This window comes from Cynoglossus semilaevis, chromosome 11 (assembly GCF_000523025.1).
Source record: "Cynoglossus semilaevis isolate Cse_v1.0 chromosome 11, Cse_v1.0, whole genome shotgun sequence".
In the NCBI taxonomy this organism is placed as follows: Eukaryota; Metazoa; Chordata; class Actinopteri; order Pleuronectiformes; family Cynoglossidae; genus Cynoglossus; species Cynoglossus semilaevis.
The window spans coordinates 6,288,812-6,309,963 of record NC_024317.1 but is presented as its reverse complement, the minus strand read 5'-3'; the positions used below and the strand labels follow the sequence as shown (position 1 = coordinate 6,309,963).

General features: G+C 40.7%; 1 protein-coding gene across 1 annotated transcript in view; it reads right to left on the bottom strand.

Annotated features, from left to right (window-relative positions):
- Positions 1-7,636: 7,636 nt before the first annotated feature.
- Positions 7,637-21,152, bottom strand: part of LOC103386109 (vitamin D3 receptor B) — a 22,431-nt gene continuing 8,915 nt past the window's right edge. Inside the window, exons 4-10 of the mRNA XM_008320228.3 lie at positions 20,362-20,492; positions 19,298-19,494; positions 18,756-18,855; positions 17,923-18,103; positions 16,526-16,677; positions 14,965-15,081; positions 7,637-13,394 (exon numbers count right to left, since the gene is read on the bottom strand). Of these exons, the coding sequence (XP_008318450.1) occupies positions 13,141-13,394; positions 14,965-15,081; positions 16,526-16,677; positions 17,923-18,103; positions 18,756-18,855; positions 19,298-19,494; positions 20,362-20,492 (1,132 nt within the window). The 3' untranslated portion in view covers positions 7,637-13,140. The remainder of the gene's footprint in view (positions 13,395-14,964; positions 15,082-16,525; positions 16,678-17,922; positions 18,104-18,755; positions 18,856-19,297; positions 19,495-20,361; positions 20,493-21,152) is intronic.

Here is a 21,152-nt window from a genome sequence, read left to right as displayed (position 1 = left end):
TCCGTGCAGCTGTACTCTGTCTTTCAGGCTCTAGATCTCCCACAAAATTGTTACATTGACGCTGTAACTCTCAAACATACACACACGTGCACACACACACACATACACACACACACAGCAGGAGAGAGTAATGGTTCCCTGACAGTTAGAGGCCCCGAAAAATGAAAGAATGTTCAACATGAGGCAAATGAACAGCTGTGGGACGAGGGCGAAACAGGAGGCAGTTGATCAGAAGAAAGGACGAGGTGCGACCACAGAAGAGGAGACGAAGAAGAAAAACAGGGTGTGTGTGTGTGTGTGTGTGTGTGTGTGTGTGTGTGTAGTGGCCTTTCTGAGAGTAACACTATGTGGTATGAGGAGAGGGTGGACTCTTTTCTGGAAGTAGAATCAAAATAAAATTTATCGGCATGTGTCAGATGTCCAAGCCCAGAGTGAGCGTCCAGCCTGGGACCTGGGAGGCCAGCAGATGTTTTGCACAGCTGTTGTAGAACTGATCCACTGTTGGGTGGATGTGCCTCAGATTAAGTGCTCTCTCTGTAATGAATCAGCCTTGGGAACTTAAACAACCATTGCAAAGATGACAAACTGCAGATCCTGTGTGTGTGTGTGTGTGTGTGTGTGTGTGTGTTTGTCAGTGGAGGTTGGAGGCTTGTGGAAATAACATGAACTCACCCTGGATGAAAAAGTAGCGTCTGTTTGGTTTTCTGGCTCCGTTCTACGTCGTCATATGTTAAAACTGAACAACGGAAAAAGTACTTGACATTGGCGTGTTCATTTGCTTCCATTTATCCACACGAATTTACACTTCATCACTTCTATGAGCTGTTAACCACTCTCTCGGAGAGCAGACCTGGCCAAGACACACATCTGTACATTATTTCTCTCTGAGGGTCCGGGTCACACTGGGTATTTATACACCACGGAGCATCTGCATGTGGTTTGTGGAGCCCATCCCAATTCTCTGGGAGATGGGCAGCCTTTATGGGAGAAGCAGTCTGGGTAAGTGAAGAATTAGCCTGCGGTGCTACGAGACTGCGACGGTGGAAACACGGCCTTTAAATGAAGCTGGAGTTTCACCCAGACTCAGTTCGTTCTCTCTTCTCAAACGTTTGAGTTCAGCGCCGGCTGTTTGAAGACACGGTGAAGCCACACGGCCACACACCTGGATCACATTCTCAGGCTGCGCTTCTTGTGAAATTCACCACATTTTTTTATATCTCGACTGAAAATACCACTGTCACCGTGGTTTGAGGGATGACATTTATCACAACACCTTCGTTGCGTTTGTTGTTTTGTGTGTGTGTGTGTGTGTTGTGTGTGTGAGACGGGGGGTATTTGTGCACTTTAAATGTAAAGGTTGAGCTGGGGCTACATGTCACCAGGCACCTGTGCTCTGGCGGAAACACAGCCTCCATCACCACAGTAAACACACACACACACACACACACTCAGAGACCACATGTACTGTCGCCTCTTTAAACAAACTTAAGGTCACAAAGTTATGAAGTTTATTTGTGCAAAAAATATCCAGTAAAAAGTGAATGAAGAGTGAATAGATGCAGAACCTAAGGCTTGGGCGTCGATAAAACACTCAAGACCTGGTCACAAAATAAACAATTAAAACCCCAACAATAAAGCACCTGATTGGACTAATCTGGAGTAAATAAATGAATCCAAATGTTCTAGAAAATAATCCCATCTTTCACACTGAAGTGACATAATGCTGTTCTGCCTGTGTGCTGATGTCACCCCGTGCGATGAGCCCCAAAGTAGGGCAGGGTGACCACAGAGAAGACGAGGATGTCGACAAGCCCCCTCGCACCCACTCCACCCCCAACGCCATCTGTGATGAGAAACACTGTGGGTTTTACTGAGAAAAAAAAGCTGCGACTGCAGGTGTCGAGAAACACAAATCCAAGCTGACACAGAGAGAGGCTTAGACACACGAAGAAATAAATATGTAAAAAATAAAACAAGGGCGGTCTGTGCCCTAGCCTTACAGACAGGAGATCTCTGGTTTGCCAGTTTGATTCCCGGTTCATTCTGTATTGGTTTTACATGGCGTCTGTCTGTGTCTGAGTGTGAGAAAGAATGATTGGTTGTCTGGAGATGGGCACACTGTCCAGGGTGACCCCAGCCCTCCTCCCCCGTCCTCCCCCATCTGTCCATATCCCATGACTGCTGAGATTAGCTCCGGTTGATCCCACGAGTGATTTAATAAATATATATAATAAATAAAAAAAACTGCTTTGGCTATGACTCAACTTCATGTCATTCAGGAATCAGTTTCTGCATTTGACAGAATTCCTCTTTCTATTAAACCAGGTCATTTAAAGCATAAATGATTGAACTACAGATTTAGGTTTGACTCAATGTACTAAGATTATCTTAGATTATTTTAGATTGTTTTAAATTAGATTAGATTAGATTAGATTACTAAGATTATTTTAGATTATTTTAGATTATTTTAAATTAGATTAGATTAGATTCGATTCGATTCGATTCGATTCGATTCGATTCGATTCGATTAGATTAGATTAGATTGAACTTCGACTCATCCCACACACAAATATGATGAAACTAAGGTAAGGAGGGAGAACAACAAAAAAATTCTGTTACCCTAAACCAGCAGGTGGGCGTTAACATTGATACACACATCTGGGAAATTTGAGTTTTCACAAACTTTGTTCTGGCAAAAACGCTTCATAACTTCATCACAAATCATGTCTTGCCAACAAAATATTGTGTGAATTGGAAAAACAAAGATACATCAACAGCACGATGAGAGTGATAAAAGATTTAGAAACAAAGGAGGAAAAAACAAACTGATGAACTGATGGAAGGAGGGTAAACTTTATTCTCAACATTCACGCAGCAGAATGTCACAGACTGTTGTTCTGCCCAGAGTCAGGAACATGCTGGGAGAGCTTGTTCTTGACACATCACCTTGAGAACATCCAAGCTGGAACTGCAAGATTGAAATATTGCTTCTTTTTTTAGCAGCTCTGGGACGACAACAACATCTTTTCAGTTCTTGCAGAGAACGTAGGAAAAGTGCAATTAAAACAAGAGGAAAAAGTGACGTGTCACGATCAACGGTTCGAACGTTTTTAACCAGACTGTGTTGTTTAATTACTAATGTATTTAAAAAGTGTGTGCACACATTCCTGGAAATGGGGTTAGTACTCCGTACCCTGAACATTATCAGCGCTCATCTAACGCCTGGTTCTTCCCACAGCTATAGATTCTCTGCTCTATATATCTGTGTGTTTCTTAAAGAACCTAAAGTTTCAGGAAACCACAGACACTCCACTCCACACTGTGATATTTGAGATGAAGAACACCTAAATACATACAGAGGCGTATCTCTGTCTGTGCTAGATGGAGTATTCGGAGTATAACTTCACATACACACTACGGTACACTGAGAGTCTGCAGATCTACATCGACTCTGCTCCCACTGTGAGGAGTGGGTTGAACTTTCAGATATAATCTCTACTGTTTTTAATATTTTGGTCACATACTGCACAGCAGTGTGCAAACAACAACCAGGGAAATCATCCAAACTGTTCTATAGATCACGTTTACGAAATAAACTCAAACTTTCAGAAGGGTTAAAAAAAATAGTTCTGCTCAGTAAAGTACTGCAGTGTCTGTATGAATAATCTCAGCAGATGAACGCTGCACTGACTTTGGAAACTTTAGACTCAGAGTTTGGTTGAATTTTTTGTCAGATTTCACGGAACATCAGTCACATCTGTACTCACTCTTATCTGTCATATTTAAACAGGTGTGATAATGTAACTGAAACTAGGAGTGAATAGAGTTGGAATTTATTTTCTTGCTGGGACAAAAAAAAGACGGCGGAATAATAATTACAGGAAACAACAAATATATTTTGGCTTGTTGTTGTTGTTGTTCTTCTTCTTCTTCTTCTTCTTCTTTAATTCCAGTTGCAATAGGAAGTTACAGATTGCAAAATCCCATGCATTGTTCTCAGGCCTGTGTCTTTAACCTCTTCAAAGTTATAAGTTATATAATGATATAACTTGTAGGGACATATTTAAAAAATCAGGTTAAGCTTGTATTCTGGACTAAGAATTAAGTTTGGGATTTATATATAATAGTAAAGGTTAGGGTTTGGAGCCCGGGGTCACATGATGTTTATTTGACTTTGTGTGTGTGTATGTGTGTAAAAGGGGAAAGCAGAATATAAATAGGGCAGTGGAAAATACAGAGGAAGTGTCTGGAAATGCCTGGCTGTTAAGGCGGCTCTGCTGCCATTATTGTCCTGAAAGAAGACTTCCTTAAACACACTCCTGCACACACACTGCCGTCTTCCTTTTCCCTAAAAATTCAAAAGGGCAATAACACAAATCATCAAACCACCAAGTTGTTTTTCTTTCTTTGTTGTCTTCAAGGCTTTTTTTTTGAAAATATATTCCAGCTATGACTTTGACTCAATTTACTATACTGAGATTAGATTAGATTAGATTAGATTAGATTAGATTAGATTAGATTAGATTAGATTAGATTAGATTAGATTAGATTAGATTAGATTAGATTAGATTAGATTAGATTAGATTAGATTAGATTAGATTAGATTAGATTAGATTAGATTAGATTAGATTAGATTAGATTAGATTAGATTAGATTAGATTAGATTAGATTAGATTAGATTAGATTAGATCAGATCAGATCAGATCAGATCCCATCCAATCCGATTCGATTCGATTCGATTCGATTCGATTCGATTCAATTCAATTAGTTTGGTTCAGATTATATTAGATTAGATTAGATTACATTAAGTAAGATTTTAAGTAAGATTGCACATAGTACTCTAAATACTAAACTATACACTTTATAGCATATAAACTAAACTATCCATCTGCAGGCCCTGAACTAAATGCTAAGTGCGCTCTGTTGCTGTTCACAGTGATGGAGTGTACAGTATGCTGTGGTGCTGTGCCTCAGTGCTACTCTGATGTTCAGTATTTATGTAGGATCTCTCTGTCTGCTGCCGCCCTGTGAAAAGAGGGATTATTATTCTGCCTCATTGAGAGCCCGATGGTGGAGAAACACCCACGGGCTGCAGGCGTTCCTCACATTCTCAAACAAAACCACATGGTGACTTCAGCACTAATGATATTTGGATGACTTGCATGGAGGGCAGCCATGACCCGGTCTATGTAGGCAGCAGTCAGAGGAGGAGGAGGAACGGAGAGGAGTGTAGTCACACAACCATACAGTACCTACTGTACATCCTACGTACAGGACATGCACCACTACAAGACCTACACCACATTCACTCGACTGAAAAGACAGAACTAGTGTGTCGTCACCACGGGCAGCTCGGAGACATCACCCAGTCAGAGGACAGACATTTATGCAGTCTTAAATAAACAAGGGGCATTAGTTAGGCTTCATGGGGAGGGCAGCTCTATCAGAGCACACACGCCGAGCTGCAGTAATCAGCTCCTGACAAAACGAGGGCTCCACCCAAAAGTATTTATGCACCACAAACAGAAATAAATGTCGTTCCATTCCACTTGTTCTGAGAAGCCGATATACTCTCTCTCTCCCTCTCTCTCTATCTATCTGTGAGTGTGTGTGTGTGTGTGTGTGTGTGTGCTCACATAAAAGACGTTATCTCGTAACCATGCTGCCTCTCCCAATTTCTTGTGTCATCACAAAAAAAATGTCCTCGTGTGACTCCGGTCAGCAAGTGCATGGCTGTTGTCACTCACACAGACTCTCACAAACACACTTGTTTTTTTGCTATTGCTAATGCAAACAATGAATACAATTTTCCAGTACACTGATTTTATGATATCATTATAATAGAAACAGAAAGAGTAGGAAAACAACACAGTTCTTCATGATGTTGCTTTCCTTACATGACAGACTGTATAACAAATCCATCGTATCATGATTAAAACACAGTGGAATATATATATGTACATATACACACACATATATATATATATATGAAAAACAAAAACAGAAGCTGTCCAGTTTAACTGTTCGACACCACAGTGTGCTGGTTAGAGCTGAAGCCTGACAACACGAAGGTCACAAGGTCGAGTCCCAGCTCAAAACAAATGGCCTTCATGCGTAGAGCACGTTCTCCCAGAGCGGTTTCTTTCCACAGTCCACACACACACAGGCAGGTTTGGAATTCTCTTGACTATTTGAAGACGTAAATTCACCATAGCCACGTGTCAGTGTTTGGAACCTCGGTGTGGACGGCTGACCAAAGGCAGGCCAGACCAGTGACCCACCTAACATATGCCTTTGAGCCACTTCCTATCTCACGACCCACTGGATGAACTAAAGTAAACTAAAGTAGACTAAAGTGGGCAGTGGTGGCTTAGTGGTTAAGGAAGCGGACTTGGGTCCGGAAGGTTTCAGGTTCGAGTTACCACTGAGGTGCTCTGAGCATGGCACCGTCCCCTCACACTGCTCCCCAAAGCTGCTGTTCACTTTGGTGATGGGTTAAAAAGAGATCAGAGGTCACATTTGGTTGTGTGCAGTGTCATGATGACAAGTAGTTCACTTAAAGTTGTAGTAAAATATTCAGGGCCATAATGACTATATAGAAGATCAGATAGTGCCACAGTGTTTTTGTTTTTCCTCAGAGCCACTTGGCACTGTCACCGTTGTCAGTTCAACGTTAGGACACTGATGCTCATTATCTACAGGCAGAAACGCGCAGCCACAAATACGTGCCCGTGGAAAAAGTACAGGATGCACACTTTCTTCTTGCGCTGCTGTGAGATAATGCAGCTCAGAAAGCCCCCGCTCACCTAGGAGATGTTGCTGCAACCAGAGCCTCTCTTTCCTCCATCGCAACAGCACAGAGGCAAAAGTTCAGGACACTGCACCAGCGCAACCTTATCAGCAGACAAAATAAGGGCCTCTGTTTCATACCAGAGCTGACAATTAACTGACGCACGATGACTGGATTTTTCTGATAACCTTTTATTTTTTTTACCCCCTGCACATCTCCTCACGTGCAATCTCGCCACATACGTGACCAAGCACAGAGATGTGAGCAGAGGTGAGTTTCAAATCTCTTCCGCCATATTGCAGACGTGTCAGATGTGTCACGATACAGACTGCGACGGCCTCTGCTGCCGAGGGCGTTAAACCAGCACTTGGTGTTTCCTCACACACATCACTGTGTCGTGGTGAGGGTCTGTCCACTATCATCCACGTGAACTGTTCACCACTGACCTCATTCACTGTTCAGGCAGAGGTCACTGGCCAGGTCACTGAGGTTTTACACAACACATACAATGACAGACAGTGCCCTCTAGTGGTCGGAACATTATATACACGCACAAAAAATATTGAAGATAGTTTGACAGTGTGTTCCATAGGGAGAGGTTTATTTCTGTTGGTTGGAACTTTTTGGAAATAATTCCTATTATCTTAAAGTGGAACCTTTTTAAGCAGAAAAAACAAAATGCAGTGAACATTTTTCAGTAGCTGGAAAATGTTCAGTCAGTTGACATAAAATCATCAAAGGGACATAAAAATGAATAATTAATAAAGAAATATATAAATAATTGAGTGAATTGACCATAAAGATCAAAATCTGTACACAATAAAAACCACATCCACAGCAGACTGCTATGTACAACTGTTTAATTTTCAAAACATCTGACAAAAATAACAATACATAAACATCAATTTATATAGAAAAAAAGCTGATTTTTGTGTAAAGGAAATTTGCAAATACATTAAACTTTAGGTGCCTCGATTTTCTTTTTTAAATATAATTACATCCATATGACACTGACCTAAACAGGCAGCTTATGGCTCGATTAGGGGAGTTTGCATCGGTCGCAAACATTTCATTAAGTGCGTTTGTTGGTTTAGGCATTTTACTTTGAACGTGGCATGATTTGGATTCACAATGCAGGGTTAGGACAATGTGCCAAATTCAAATTGTGTTTTTCTTCCTCTAAAAATACAGATCAGTACACGTGTCTGACACAGCACGAGGACAGGAGCCAATCTCACAAGTGGACAACCTTCCTACTTTGATGAAGCTGACGGTCCTCTCAGGACCAGCTTCATTAACACTCTCCCCCTGCATTGAAGGGCTCATTTTATGGCACACAGCTCGGGGGTCGGGGGCTGTCAATGGGACTAAATCCACATAGTTAAATTCACTGATCGATAAAAACTCTAATTTCTTTCAGTGTTTACCTGAAGCAGTTTGACAAGGATACAAAGGGAAAAAAAAGACAAAAAACTAAAAGAAATAAAAAAAAACAAACAGACATAATAAACGCAATTCACCAAAGCAAGTAGTTCCGTAAATATACTTGGATCATAATGGAATTTATATTTTCCCAGAAAAGCATCACTAAGCTTTAATAAGGTTCAAAAGACACGACCTTTGAATGAGGCTCGCCACGCTGTGGTGAGGCGGCACTTTGGATGATTCCCTCATCACGTCAATGTCACATACATACACTTACACACAGACGACTTGGTGATGTTTGAGATAAAAGCAGCATTGCATGGATATTGAGGATTACAACCTTCTTTTTTCTCTTCCCTTTGCTTCGCCCTAACAACGGCAGGGAACAATGAAGGTGAGCCAGCAGACCACAAACCGTCCACAGGAAACGGACGGAGAATTTTAAGTTTCTGAAAGTGAAGTCAGGGAAGTTGAATGGGAAGAAAGTGAAGAAATTCTGCTACTTCTCATTTGATTCATAAAGACGGTAAACGCCGCCACTGTCCCGAGGAACTCACAGACTCCTTTTGTGGAATTTGTACATTATGATGCAGCTCAATAAAATAAGTGTCACGAACAAGTAAAGCCTAACAACATCAGAGTTCACAGTCGGACAAAAGAAAATTGTCCACTTCTCATGTACGGCCTACGAGACAGACTTTAAGACAGAAAGAGACGTAGAGAATTTAGAACGTGGTAGAGTCACAGACACATCTCCTCTTCTCTCTCTTACTGCCATAGAGTCATTTCAGGATGTTCCTTCTAGCCAACTGCATTCACCCCAGAAAAACTCCTCTGATCAGTTCACTCTCAGAGAATAATGAAGACATTCAGCTTATCTTTAACGGCAAGGACACAGAGAGGAGCGGAACTCTGTGGAGATACTGTGGCTGCATAAGAGGAGAAAGCAACAAGATTAATAGCATCTGGTGTCCCTGGAGAACACGCATGTCCTAAGGACAAAGACAAAAGGACAAAAAAACGCAGAGAGGACATCACTTCTGGAGTGAATGCAGCCTCATCCTAGCCAGTCCGAGCCCTGTTGGTCAAACTACAGGCACTGGATCGACACACACTCCTGGTACTTTTCTTTGTGCATTATAAAAAGGCAATGTTAATCTGAGCAGGAAATTCTATACAGATAATAAAAAGAAAGCAAAGAAGAAGAAGAATGACTTCATTAGCTGGACTCTCCCAAATCTGTGAGATATGCCTTGAGGTAATCACTGAAGTACGACTCATTAGACAGTAATAAATACCAACATGAATACAAATTTTACAAAAGTTAAAACAGAGGCAAATGCTAAATGAAAAAAAAAAACAACAACAAAAAACAAACAAAAAACATTTGAGCTAAGAGAGGTAGGTTTTTTTTAGGTAGATTATGGTTTACATCCACTCCTGCTGCTTAAGAACTACATTAAGTTGAATTCATTGCAATCTCTGTCCTAATGAAAGGAAGAAAATAACAACAATAATAATGATAATAATAAAATATAAGTTTTTCATGTGAGACTGGCAACTGGTTCCTATAAATGACACAAAATAAGCATGTTTTACAGACAGGTTTGTAATAGAAACGGTATAGAACAAAAATATAATGAAAAATTTAAGAAGTCAACTGACACGAGCAGTGAGATTAAGAGTAAAGCTTGCTGGTGATACTGTACCGTTAGTTATATATTGCAGGAGATGTTACTCTTGTTATGTTGAAACCATCAAAAAAGGAAGTGTGTTTCGTAGTGTATATGTTCCCACTAATATGTAATTTCTATGCATTGCTATTTTATAAAAAACACGTTTTAAAGGTTTGGTAATATGAATTCTGCGGGCCGCGCAGGAAAAACCAAAGAGGAAAGTCTAAGAAAGAACCATATTTACAGTGAGGGGGTTCAACTTATTAAACATAATTAGAAGAAAAAGGGAAAACAACAAAACTGTGTCCATCTTCCTGTCGTCAAACTTTGCATTTGCTAACAGTGGCTGCACGGTGCATTCAAAGACACTTCCTTTTTGGTTTTAAAACCCTGTCTCAAATACAAAACGCTTTGTTGAATCTGTTCTGATGTGGCGGGAACTGTCCGCGTGGCACTTACATGTTCGTCAACACTCCCACCCTCTTCAAACAAACATCACAACACAACACTCCACCATCAGGATAAAACGAATTCTATGAAGTGGAAATGGAGACTTCTCAAACCTTCCAAAGGTCAGTGTTCAGTAACCAAGCACATCATAGCCCTCATCACACACAACACAACATGAGTGGTACTGCCTAAAAATGACCTCCGTCCCCTCACCCAAAAAATAAAACCCCACAAAAAAACAGTTTTACTCTGTAGACTATATGTGTCCAATGTAAACCGTCAGCATGTTGAGCATCACAGTGAAGCAGTGTGAAAAGTTGGACGAAGTCACAGTGACCACCGTGGAGGTGTAGACTGGACAGTTACTGAGATCAACAACAAAAAACACACTTTCACCCTCAGTCTCTCTCTCTCTTTCTCTCTCTCTCTCTCTCTCTCTGTCTGTCTGATCACAGCTCAACCCTGGAGATGAAGGAAGCTCTACTGCTGACAATGGAAGCCCACGCGGCCAGTCAGAGGAACCTTTTTTTTTCTTTTTCTTTTTTACACAGCAAGCAAACAACAATAAGATTAAGACTGTTGCTGTGTCTTCTCAGGCCAACAAGCTTCTTGCAAAACAACCCACCAGCAGATGGCAGATTGACATTACCCATTTTTTGGGAAACTTTTTTTTCCACATAACATAATTTTGTTAACTTGACAAAAAAATCCCAGGACCAGGACAAACAACAATGATTTACATTTCCTGGCAGTTTGGTATAAGCCATTAGATGCTACCTGACGAGGCGTAAGACAAAGACGACCGACAGCAGAGAGAAGGCATATGAGTCGATATCATACACAAGCTTATCGTTCATTAGCCGTAGTTATAAAAAGCATACCAGTTGGAAAGAGAATATCATGAGGGTATGTAAGGCTCTGGAGTCATCTCTTTGACATACTAATACATCAGGTGTATAACTAGCTGGGTGATCTATATGGCTTAGATAAGAGAGCAGCATGGTACGTTTGTCCTTTTTTCTGACAAGAAAACCCTTAGAAATTAGTCAAATGCATCAGTCCGCCGCTGCACCAATCAAAATCTGAGTCAAACGCGCAAAGTACGCACATCATTCACGAGATAATGCATCCAAAACGAAAAATCACTATTGTATTTGCATATGTCTTTTAAAAGTTTTGCCCGTTGACATACCCATGTAGCCCTATGTACAGCCATGAACACATCACATACAGTATATATACTATTGATATATTTATACTTGGTATTTACACAATGCAGCCACTAGAGGGCTGCGCAGCATAACATCATCAAACTGGAGGGCCTGGGTGTAGAGGTGCAGAGCACCAAACAACCAGGACCCTAGACATTCTAGAAAATCCACTTCCCAGTCAGAAATGAAAGGGATGTGCGATATCTGTGGAGGTCTGAAGCAGCAGCGTCTCATGCTCTCCGCCCACTGAGCTCCGTGTGTACTGAGGTGGAACAATTCATGGAATTGTTTTTTTTTTTAAAAGATAAAACAAAAACCCACACCAATGAAGTTAAATCTGTGCTGATTCCTGTTAACGTCTGCAGCGGTGTACGGTTGGTAGCAAACAGCGGCCTCTTGCTTTGGCCTTCAAAATAACTGTTCCAGTTCAATTTTGGCATTTTAGCCCTTTTAAAAAATCTGTGATCATATAGATTAGCATACATCGATAGATAAACTCGAGCAAAAGGATGATAAAGACAGTGCTTAGGATACATGTGGTCGAGGTGTAGTATTTACAGGAAAGACGATTAAACGACAGAATAGCATGAAACCTTATTTTCAAAAGGACAGACAGAAGCCTGAGCGCAGGCTCACTTTGATTGGCAGGTAGCAGTGGAAAAAAAGCATTTAGTGGCTAATTCTCACCCTCAATCCCAAACTCCCTATATCTTAGACTAGATTACAGATTAGATTCTCTGTAGTGTAAACACTACATAATGACATTTTCCTTCATTAGTTGCAGGTTAAGTCAAAAGAAACCTGCAGGCATGTCAAGAGGCTTCACATGTGAAACAACCCACCACCAACCGTCTTGTTCCTGTTATTTTAAAGGTACTGGAAGTTGTATGAGAAAGTAGTTATCCATACCTTTGGTGAAAGGTAAAAGGCATTTGTCTGAATTGTAATGCAGAGTCCTGTTTATATATATGCTGCTTTTGAGAGAAAGCGGAAAGGGAAAAAAAAGAGATACTGAAACATCCAAAAATGTTCCAGAAGTAATGTGCAGGCACTGGTGTTGCAATAAAACAGAAATGTCGTTCGTACTGTATCTAAATTGCATTGTGTAAAAGTGACTGTATCACAAAAGTGACGCAGATAGAAAACAACCCCAGTAAAACCAAGAGGTAGCTCAACTGAATAGCTAGATGAATAACTGAGTGTGTCGGTTGTGTTGGCATGTGCGACATCCACACATGAAAAGTTCCTGGTGTTCCAAACAGCTGTTGGTTGATTTAAATACAGAGAAAAAAAATACTGTGTATGTGAAGTTTCCTTTTCAGTTAGCCGAAGGTCCCCTGTTCACCCCGTCTCACGACACCTGCACGCTCACCATAAAACACGGTCTTTTCTCCAAACTGGACCTCTCCACACATGACACACGTGAAACTGACAGACACACACACACACACACACACACACACACAAACCGTCTCTTCTCCCGAACGCCTCAATTCAGACCAATCGGCACTTTCTCTACACCCTCCCTTCATCTTCTTCTCCCAGGGGCCTCGTCTGCAGCTTCCTCCCTGCAGTTTCCACGAGGCCTCTAAGAAACTTCGCTGCCGAACACCTCCAGCACCAGTGGTGTGAGCTGCATGCTGTGCTCCGGCCGGAAGGAGAGCGAGCGGTACTGTTTGGAGTGCTCCTCGTTGAGGCTGCGCAGGTCGGCCAGTTTCTGGATCATCTTGGCGTAGAGCAGCCGGCCTCCTGGGTGGTGAAAGCGAATGTAGGCCTGCAGGGTCTCTGAAAGACGGTCTTGAAGGGCTTCGACTCGTGCATGATCCTGCACGCCTGGACGGTCTACAACAGAAGAAGTCAAAACCCTGTGAATCTAATGGTGGTTAATGAAGGTAACGATGAAGGCGTTAGTTAGCTCTAATTAATTTCACACTGTAACAAAATAAATAGATATTTTCATTGACATCTTTCGATACTTCCAATTCAAACTGTATTACAATTGGTTTTACCATGATTAATCATGATCGTTTGTATTTAATCATGACTAATCATTAAATGAGAATAATCCATAGCAGTGAATACTAATAAAAATGGCATAACTCAAAGTTACATATTGTGAAATTGTGTAACAATAACCACGGTTTGGTTTACACAGTGAATTTCAGGGGGAGCCTAGTTTTTTGTGTGCCTACAGGAGGTGTTACAGCTTTATTTGTCTGACTGACAGCGCCTTTATACCAGTGGACATTAATTATAATAGTGTTATTGCAATAATAACAGGTTTCAGACAAAAAGAGAAACACTATCAGGGAGATAATTGGCACCTTCTGTTCAGCAAACTCCGAACAGAATAGAGCCAGAAAATCTGCTGTGCTCTTTCTACTCGACCCCACATTACAGTCCAGTCGAGGAATTCAAACCCAAACTTTTTTTCAGGGAAAATAAAAAATTTTTATTTATTAAGTTGGCTTCCAGGTATTAACTTTCCAAGGTATCAACTTGTTGAAAACACTGTAGCTTTTTTCATGGTTCTGCTTACTGATCTGCTCAGGCAAAAGTGATGACATGTCATGTGTCATGCACAAACACAGCAGCATTAATACAGAGAATGAACAGAGGAACATTAGTCCATTGATGATTAAATACTGCACATATACAACCAGGAGCGCTTTTCTGCCTGGAAAGCATCACAGCACCACTGTCTTTTTTAGAAATAGGTCAAAGGTGATTCTAAGGTCAAAGGTGATTTTTGATCCACATGGTGTACGGCCTACAGCCTGAAGCATACCTGCACAGGGTTATGACCAACAAATTACCAGGAAAGAAAACGAGCATTATTTCTAATGTGGTCTTAAGACTTTAAAATTAAAATCTGTCTGAAAACAGAGTTTTAAAACACAATGTAGAACAAAGATTAAAATCTGATACTTGGTAAAATTCAGTATAAAAAATTAATTAGTGAAATACTCATGACAAATTATTATAATTAATTAGTGAAATACTCATGACAAATAGATATTCAGACTACGGTGTTGTACTGGATTGACATAATTCTGTTGAGGCTTAAAGCTAATTATTGATCAGCAAGAGTAGATTTATATATTCCTAATGAGCTGGGTATATGCATATAGGAATACAAATATATTCCAAGTTAAACGTGTATGCCTGCTTACGTGCATCTGTGTTTAACACATGTCCAATATATGCACAGTATAGAAAGCAACGTGAGAAATCAATAATGAAATAAGTGATCTGTGGAAAACCTTGTACTCGATCATTTGCCACTACTATATATTCCAGTGTGAGTGTTCACTTCACTGGGGGAAAAACACATGCTCACATGATCAGTCATACACTATTAACGGTGACCTTTGACATGCTCTTTCCTACACATTTACACAATCTGAAGTACCTGGAGAAAGCAAACAGATGGCCATCAGCAGCACGTGTTCCTCCTCGTGCAGGTTGAGCTTCTTCAGCCCTACCTGGAACTTCACGAGTGGCTCTAAGAGATCCAGGGTGTGACCAGCTGCAGGAGAAACAACATCAGTCAGGATCAGTACAACCACCTCCATACTCTTCTGCACAAGAAGGTCTCCTGGGAGGGGAGTTATTAATGTTTCATTAAGGCCCCTGGAATTTTCTCTGAAGAGATTTTCTTCCACATGCTGCCGATTTTCACATTTTGCGTGATGCTTTAGTGTTGAGGCATAGAGCTACAACTAAAAACAGGAGAATCTAGGCAAATGGGGAATGGATTCTGTAATTTTTAACAACATGATTTTATGCTCAAAAATAAATTCTCAGAATAATTTGCTTCGTTGCGCTTGCAATAGCCGTGTCCCCCTTAAGGGGCTCTACCCCCCACCTTGTGTTTGTGTTTTTCTACCTCTAAGTTTGGACAACAATTTATAAACAAAAAGCACTGACTGCATTTGTCAGTGAAGCAAGAAAAGACTGCAGTGTCTTTAGCCCAATTCAAAGGAAAACTACATTTAGGCCAATGGGAAGCCTGTGTTATTACCTACTGTACATCCAGACTCCCTTTGAATGGTCACGTACATTTTTATAATATAAAATTGTCTACATCAATGTCTGATTAGTTATAAAAAAACAAGTTATCAAAGTCCTTTCAGGCAACACTGGATTGTGTCTCACTATTCTGTGGTGTACTTCACAAGATAATTGGCATTTCATGAAAATGTTGCACAAGCAACTCAACATTCTGGGCTTCTACTCATCCAAGATGGACAAAAGGCTTTGATTATCTTTGTCCATTCTCAGCTGCATTTGTATCTAAAAAAACACCATGAATATTATGTGCCAATAGTTTGCAACTTGTATTCTCAGTGGAAATGTCTACAGTAGTTGTTTTGAATTTTAAATAAAATATTTTTTTTCATGAAGAATTCTTTTTGTTTTGTAATATTGTAAATATACTGTATATTGTATTGTAAAATGTGTGGTTACAAATGCCTTCTCACTGCATTTGAAGCAGGGCTCCAGTATTGCTCACATACTTCAGGAGACAGCAACAGAGCTTCTTGTCCTTTTTTTCCACAGACAGTGGTTGTTTTGTGTGGTGGGGAAGTCAGGGGTGACATTCTTGGGTTGATCAGTGAAAGACGGGGTCTTGTTTATAAAGCAAATGAAAGGCCACTCCCACAGTGACTTCTGTGGACACGTAGCACTTTGGTTTAAAAGAGCAACTTGCATTACACTGTTTGACTAAAGGGCTGAACATACATCACTGTCAGTATCCATGTCTGTGCTCCCACACTAATGATCTTGTCGATGATACATAATACTGCAGTATTTGCCTCAGGCTCTGATAAGACACGTTAATGTGTAACCAAACTACTTCTTCATTTATTTTTGGAAAACCAAACATTTTGCCACTGTCACCAACACACGCTTGTCTCCATAACACACACACACACACAGAGTGTACAGGTGGCAGCATTGAGACCAACCTTTGGTGACGTCACTGATCTGGTATTTAAAGTCAGGTGCACCGCAGCTCCAAGACATGTCCTCCAGGTTGAAACTCTGGTTTGAGCGCAGCATGATCACCTCAATGGCGCTGGACTTGAGCAGGGCGATCTGGTCTTCTGCAGTTAACTCTCTGCAAACAGAAGTAAATAAATATGGCACAGAGGGCAGAGCGTCAAAAGAAACTGCTCTCCAAATGTTGATCATTTCATTTGGATCGTGTCCAACAACAGACAATGCTAACGCATAAGCAAGTAAACAAGTGACTGAGTAGTCGTGTTAGTTTATCAGTGGTAGAAATCATGTGTACCACCCTGTTTATCAATGTTTTACTGGCTGTAGGTTCGAGGTCAGTCATTGTCCGAGACATGTGAGTTAAAAGTAAACCGATTTACAGCTTCTGGTAAAAATAGTTCTATGTGTTGTTGATGTACTGCCACTGTGACAGCAGGAGACATACGCTACAGAAGGCAGACCTCCGGGGGAGGTCCCGGGTGTTTTTCATGGCTTAAGGAACAGACCGTAAGTGGATGAACATTCCACTGGTAATCCAAACATGTCCATCAATCACTGCATGTGAGAATGACAACTTTCAGGAAATACAGGCCTTAACTCGTTTTATTCGACCTCTTAGACACAGGGTTTTGTCTCCGTCATCACACCCTGAGAGACAAACACACTGGAAGGCAACAGTCTTATGTGGTGAGGCTACAGAGTAAACAGCTATTTAGCCATGCATTGCAAATCAGCTTAAAGTATGACAAACAACATGCTGCAGACCGTTTTATTATCCTAATGTATTCCCGGGTTATTGCCTTGTCCCTATCCCTATCTCTGGACCGATCAGTACACGAGGATTGTCTTTCTCAAAAGATTAGCCATTCACCTACTAGCATACTTAAAAGTCTAAACTTCACCTTGACAACAGGACAGTGGCAAATGTATAACTATGTCCAGTGAAGGAAGAGCACAACATAAAAGCCTTTCCGCAATGTGTCAGCTAGCCTTTAGACCGCAGTCATCACTGTGACTCAGTATCAACTAATCAAAAAACAAGTGGGTGTACAAAGTCTTTAGGTAAAGGGTCACTATAAGACATGTAAATACAAAACATGCACACACTGATGCTTCTGTTGATAAAGCAACATCTGGGCAAAACATTATTTTGTCCATCTGATTACATAAGCAGGGGCAACTCTTAGCAAAGGTAAATACTACAACTGCAAAGAAGATTTTTTTTTAAAATGATGCTTCACTTTTGCATAGACTTGTTTTAATGCCATCCTGGTTATTTCGAAAAAAGTTGTAACGCACTAATGCTGAAAGTGGGACTGGAAAGTTTTCGGACACACATGCACATATGTGTGTGTAAACACACCTGAATCCAGGAATCATTTTGGCAAATCCAATCACTTTCTGGATGCTGTAGGACACCAGATCAGCCAGGTGTGGCAGCATAGAGAGGCCGTTGCCTTCTTCCTCGCTGGAATCCGGGCTGCTGCCCTGCTCCTGATACATCATGAGTAGGTTGTTGAAGTTCACTTTGGTGTCCACTGACTCTGCAGTAAGCGGAGGAGAGAGGAGAGGAAGTACAACTGTCAGCACAGATAAATGGTATCAAATCCAAAACAAATAAGAAAGGTGGAAAAGTGAACGGTGTTTGAAAGGACAATTAGTAAAGGCCCTCGTGAGCAAAAATAAATGGTATCAAATCCAAAACAAATAAATTTTGAAATAGCAGTTATCATGACATATTACTAAGAAAAAGGAGATTTCGATTTTCTCAGCTCTATGGTCAGTAAAAGTGGGACTACATCTGAATGACATCTGTGGAACAGTGTGGAGGATTCAGAGTTGGATGATGTTGTTTTTAGCCTTTTCTGTAAAGTACATGTTAACAAGCAACCTTCTGATCCTTGCTGTTTTTATCCTATTAAAATGCACCACTTAACTTGTGTTTACCAGTAAGAGTCAGGTGTGTGGAAGGTACAGGGTGCTGGTAGGATTTCTCCAGGATTATCAGTTAAGCAGCATAACAGATTATATAAAACAACAGGAAACCCATGTAGAACTCATAACTGTAACGAGTCAAATATTAACTCCTGATCTGAAAGGACAAAACAGTGTTATCATGTTACTGATAAGTCATCGTTTTCCCTTAGGTTTAGAAGAGGTGCTCGTCACACTACGGAGAGAAGTTTGTTTTCTTACCAGGAGAATGGCTGAATGAGTCAGAAGAGGCATCAGACAGCGAGTGAAGAGAGGCGGCTCTGCTGGCGCTGCGTGTCACTGGACCCTCACGCACAGGAGGCTAGACGGAGAAAAGTTCACTAATTACCATTATGCCAACAAAACAGGAGGTCACTTATTCCTAACAAAATGAAATGATGATTTTTTTATATATATTTGTCAACTAAAAACAACATTATATGTCATTGCCTTACACTATATTTACTACTTACTTATCCATCTGTGTATTAATGTACACAGATGGATAAATTACACTATATTTACTTCAAAGAATACAAATATATGCTGAATATGTGACTGTGTATTAATGTACACAGATGGATAAATATGTGTCTGTGTGTACATAAAACTTTACAGTGATCATTATTATAGCATTTGCAATGGAACAGCAGTTGAACAGTAGTAAGAGGTTGTGCACTGTTGTACTGTCAATATTGTTTTTCTGGATAGGAGTACAGCAATGTTGTTAAATATTTGTCTTGTCCTTTTTTCCAATTACAAACCCTAAAGCGGCAGAAGTCAGAGTAGGAGTCATCATATGTTTTGTGGTGCGCCTCCACCAGTGTTGATATGACTTGACTTTGCTCCTCGGTGAGCCGGGGTCGCCGCGCCTCTCTCTCTGCTTCACGCTGTGCCTCCTCATCTTTTCTCCTCTGAATGAGGTCCTTCTTCCTCTGCACTTCTTCGTCCGTCAGAATAACTGAGTGGATCATAAAGAGGAATAAGGAGTGTGTAAGAATTGCAATATTTAGAGATGTATCAAATAAAAAAGACAAAAAGAGAGAAAAATGGAAAATAAAATGTATGGACCTCTACATAGTGATGACAGCTTTGTCAATATAGTGTTTTCTAGAGGTGGGGAATTATTGTTGTTCACTGAAAGCATGGGAGTGGGTCTCTACATAAACACTCCTGCTGGAGAGAACAAATGAACACATTGTCTTTGTTCTGTTCACTCCTTGTTGTTCTAGCCACTGAATTAGCTCACAGAGAGAGAGAGAGAGAGAGAGAATGGATCTGACAATATGCTACATTCAGAAAAACATCCCACTGGACGTGAGAAGTCTTTGCATTAAAGTGGCCTGTGGACAATATCAGGATACTTCATGAAAACAACAAATCTGGTTTCTTCTATTCACAGACCATGAAAATAAACAGGTCTGTGTGTAGAGTTGAAGCCTGGCAGGATTGTATGTAGCAGCAGGTGTTTCAGATGCTGTATACTTACGACATACAATGTGGGGAGCTCTCAGCAGTTTAAACAGAATGTGTAAACATACTAATGGGGGCAAAGACCTAGAGACTCTTGACCCAAGTCCATGAATTACATGATTATATTTAGCCGCCAAAGTGGGACGACAAAAAAAAACTGTTATTCTAATATCTGAGGCTAATTGCACAACTTGTGTAACTAAACAACACGCAGATACGGTACTAGCCCAACACTGGTGTGGCCAATATTCCCCTTGTTGGTGGATTGGTCTTTTGGTTGTTGTGCTATGAGAATTTCTTTAATGATAAACTGGATTTTAATGTTTAAGACTAGTAGGTCAGCTGCCATACTTAAACTCTTTCATCATGCCAATGTCCACGCAGCGTTTGAGGCGACAGGCCTGGCAGTGGCGCCTGTTGTCCTTGGTGATGGTGCAGCTTCCATTAAAGGGACAGGTGAAGGTGGCCTTGCGTTTCATACTGCGCCTGAATCAATAATCAGGACAAAATAAGTTCTTTTCAGTTTTTTTTCCTGACACCTGATCCCTACCCACTTTTTTGTCGCCTTTAAAGCAACAATAATCAGTAAATCTAAACACCCATATGTCAACATTTTGTGTGGATCCAGCAAAAGAGTGACATCTTAGCTAAGACCTGTCCAATCAGCACCTTCATATGCCCTGCCTCATCTCACCACAATACGCTGTAGTATAATTTTAGTTGTGTGGATCAAACTACAGCTACAGCAAAGCATGGTAAATTAATCAAAAATAGAATTAATTATGAATTAATCTGGTTATCATTGGTCTGTTCCTAGCACTTCCTTCGTGGTCCAACATTTCAGCGTGCCATCAGAACAACATAAACAAGGTCATTGCACAGCAGTGGTCACCTCAAAAGCTCTCATTCGTCAATATGTGCCCCTCTGAATAAACATAAATCAAGTGGACCCGATTCAGCAACACAAGAGATTTGCTTTGATACTGTGCAATAAACAATCAAAAGCCAAAGCATGAGCTGAAGCACTGAACTCATTAGTATTCTCTACCTGCTGCTGAGCATTAATGTAAGCAGCAAATATCCTAGGGTGTTTGTGTTCTTACGTAACGGTGGGCGGTCACTCAATTAGTGTGTGTTTGTTTGTAC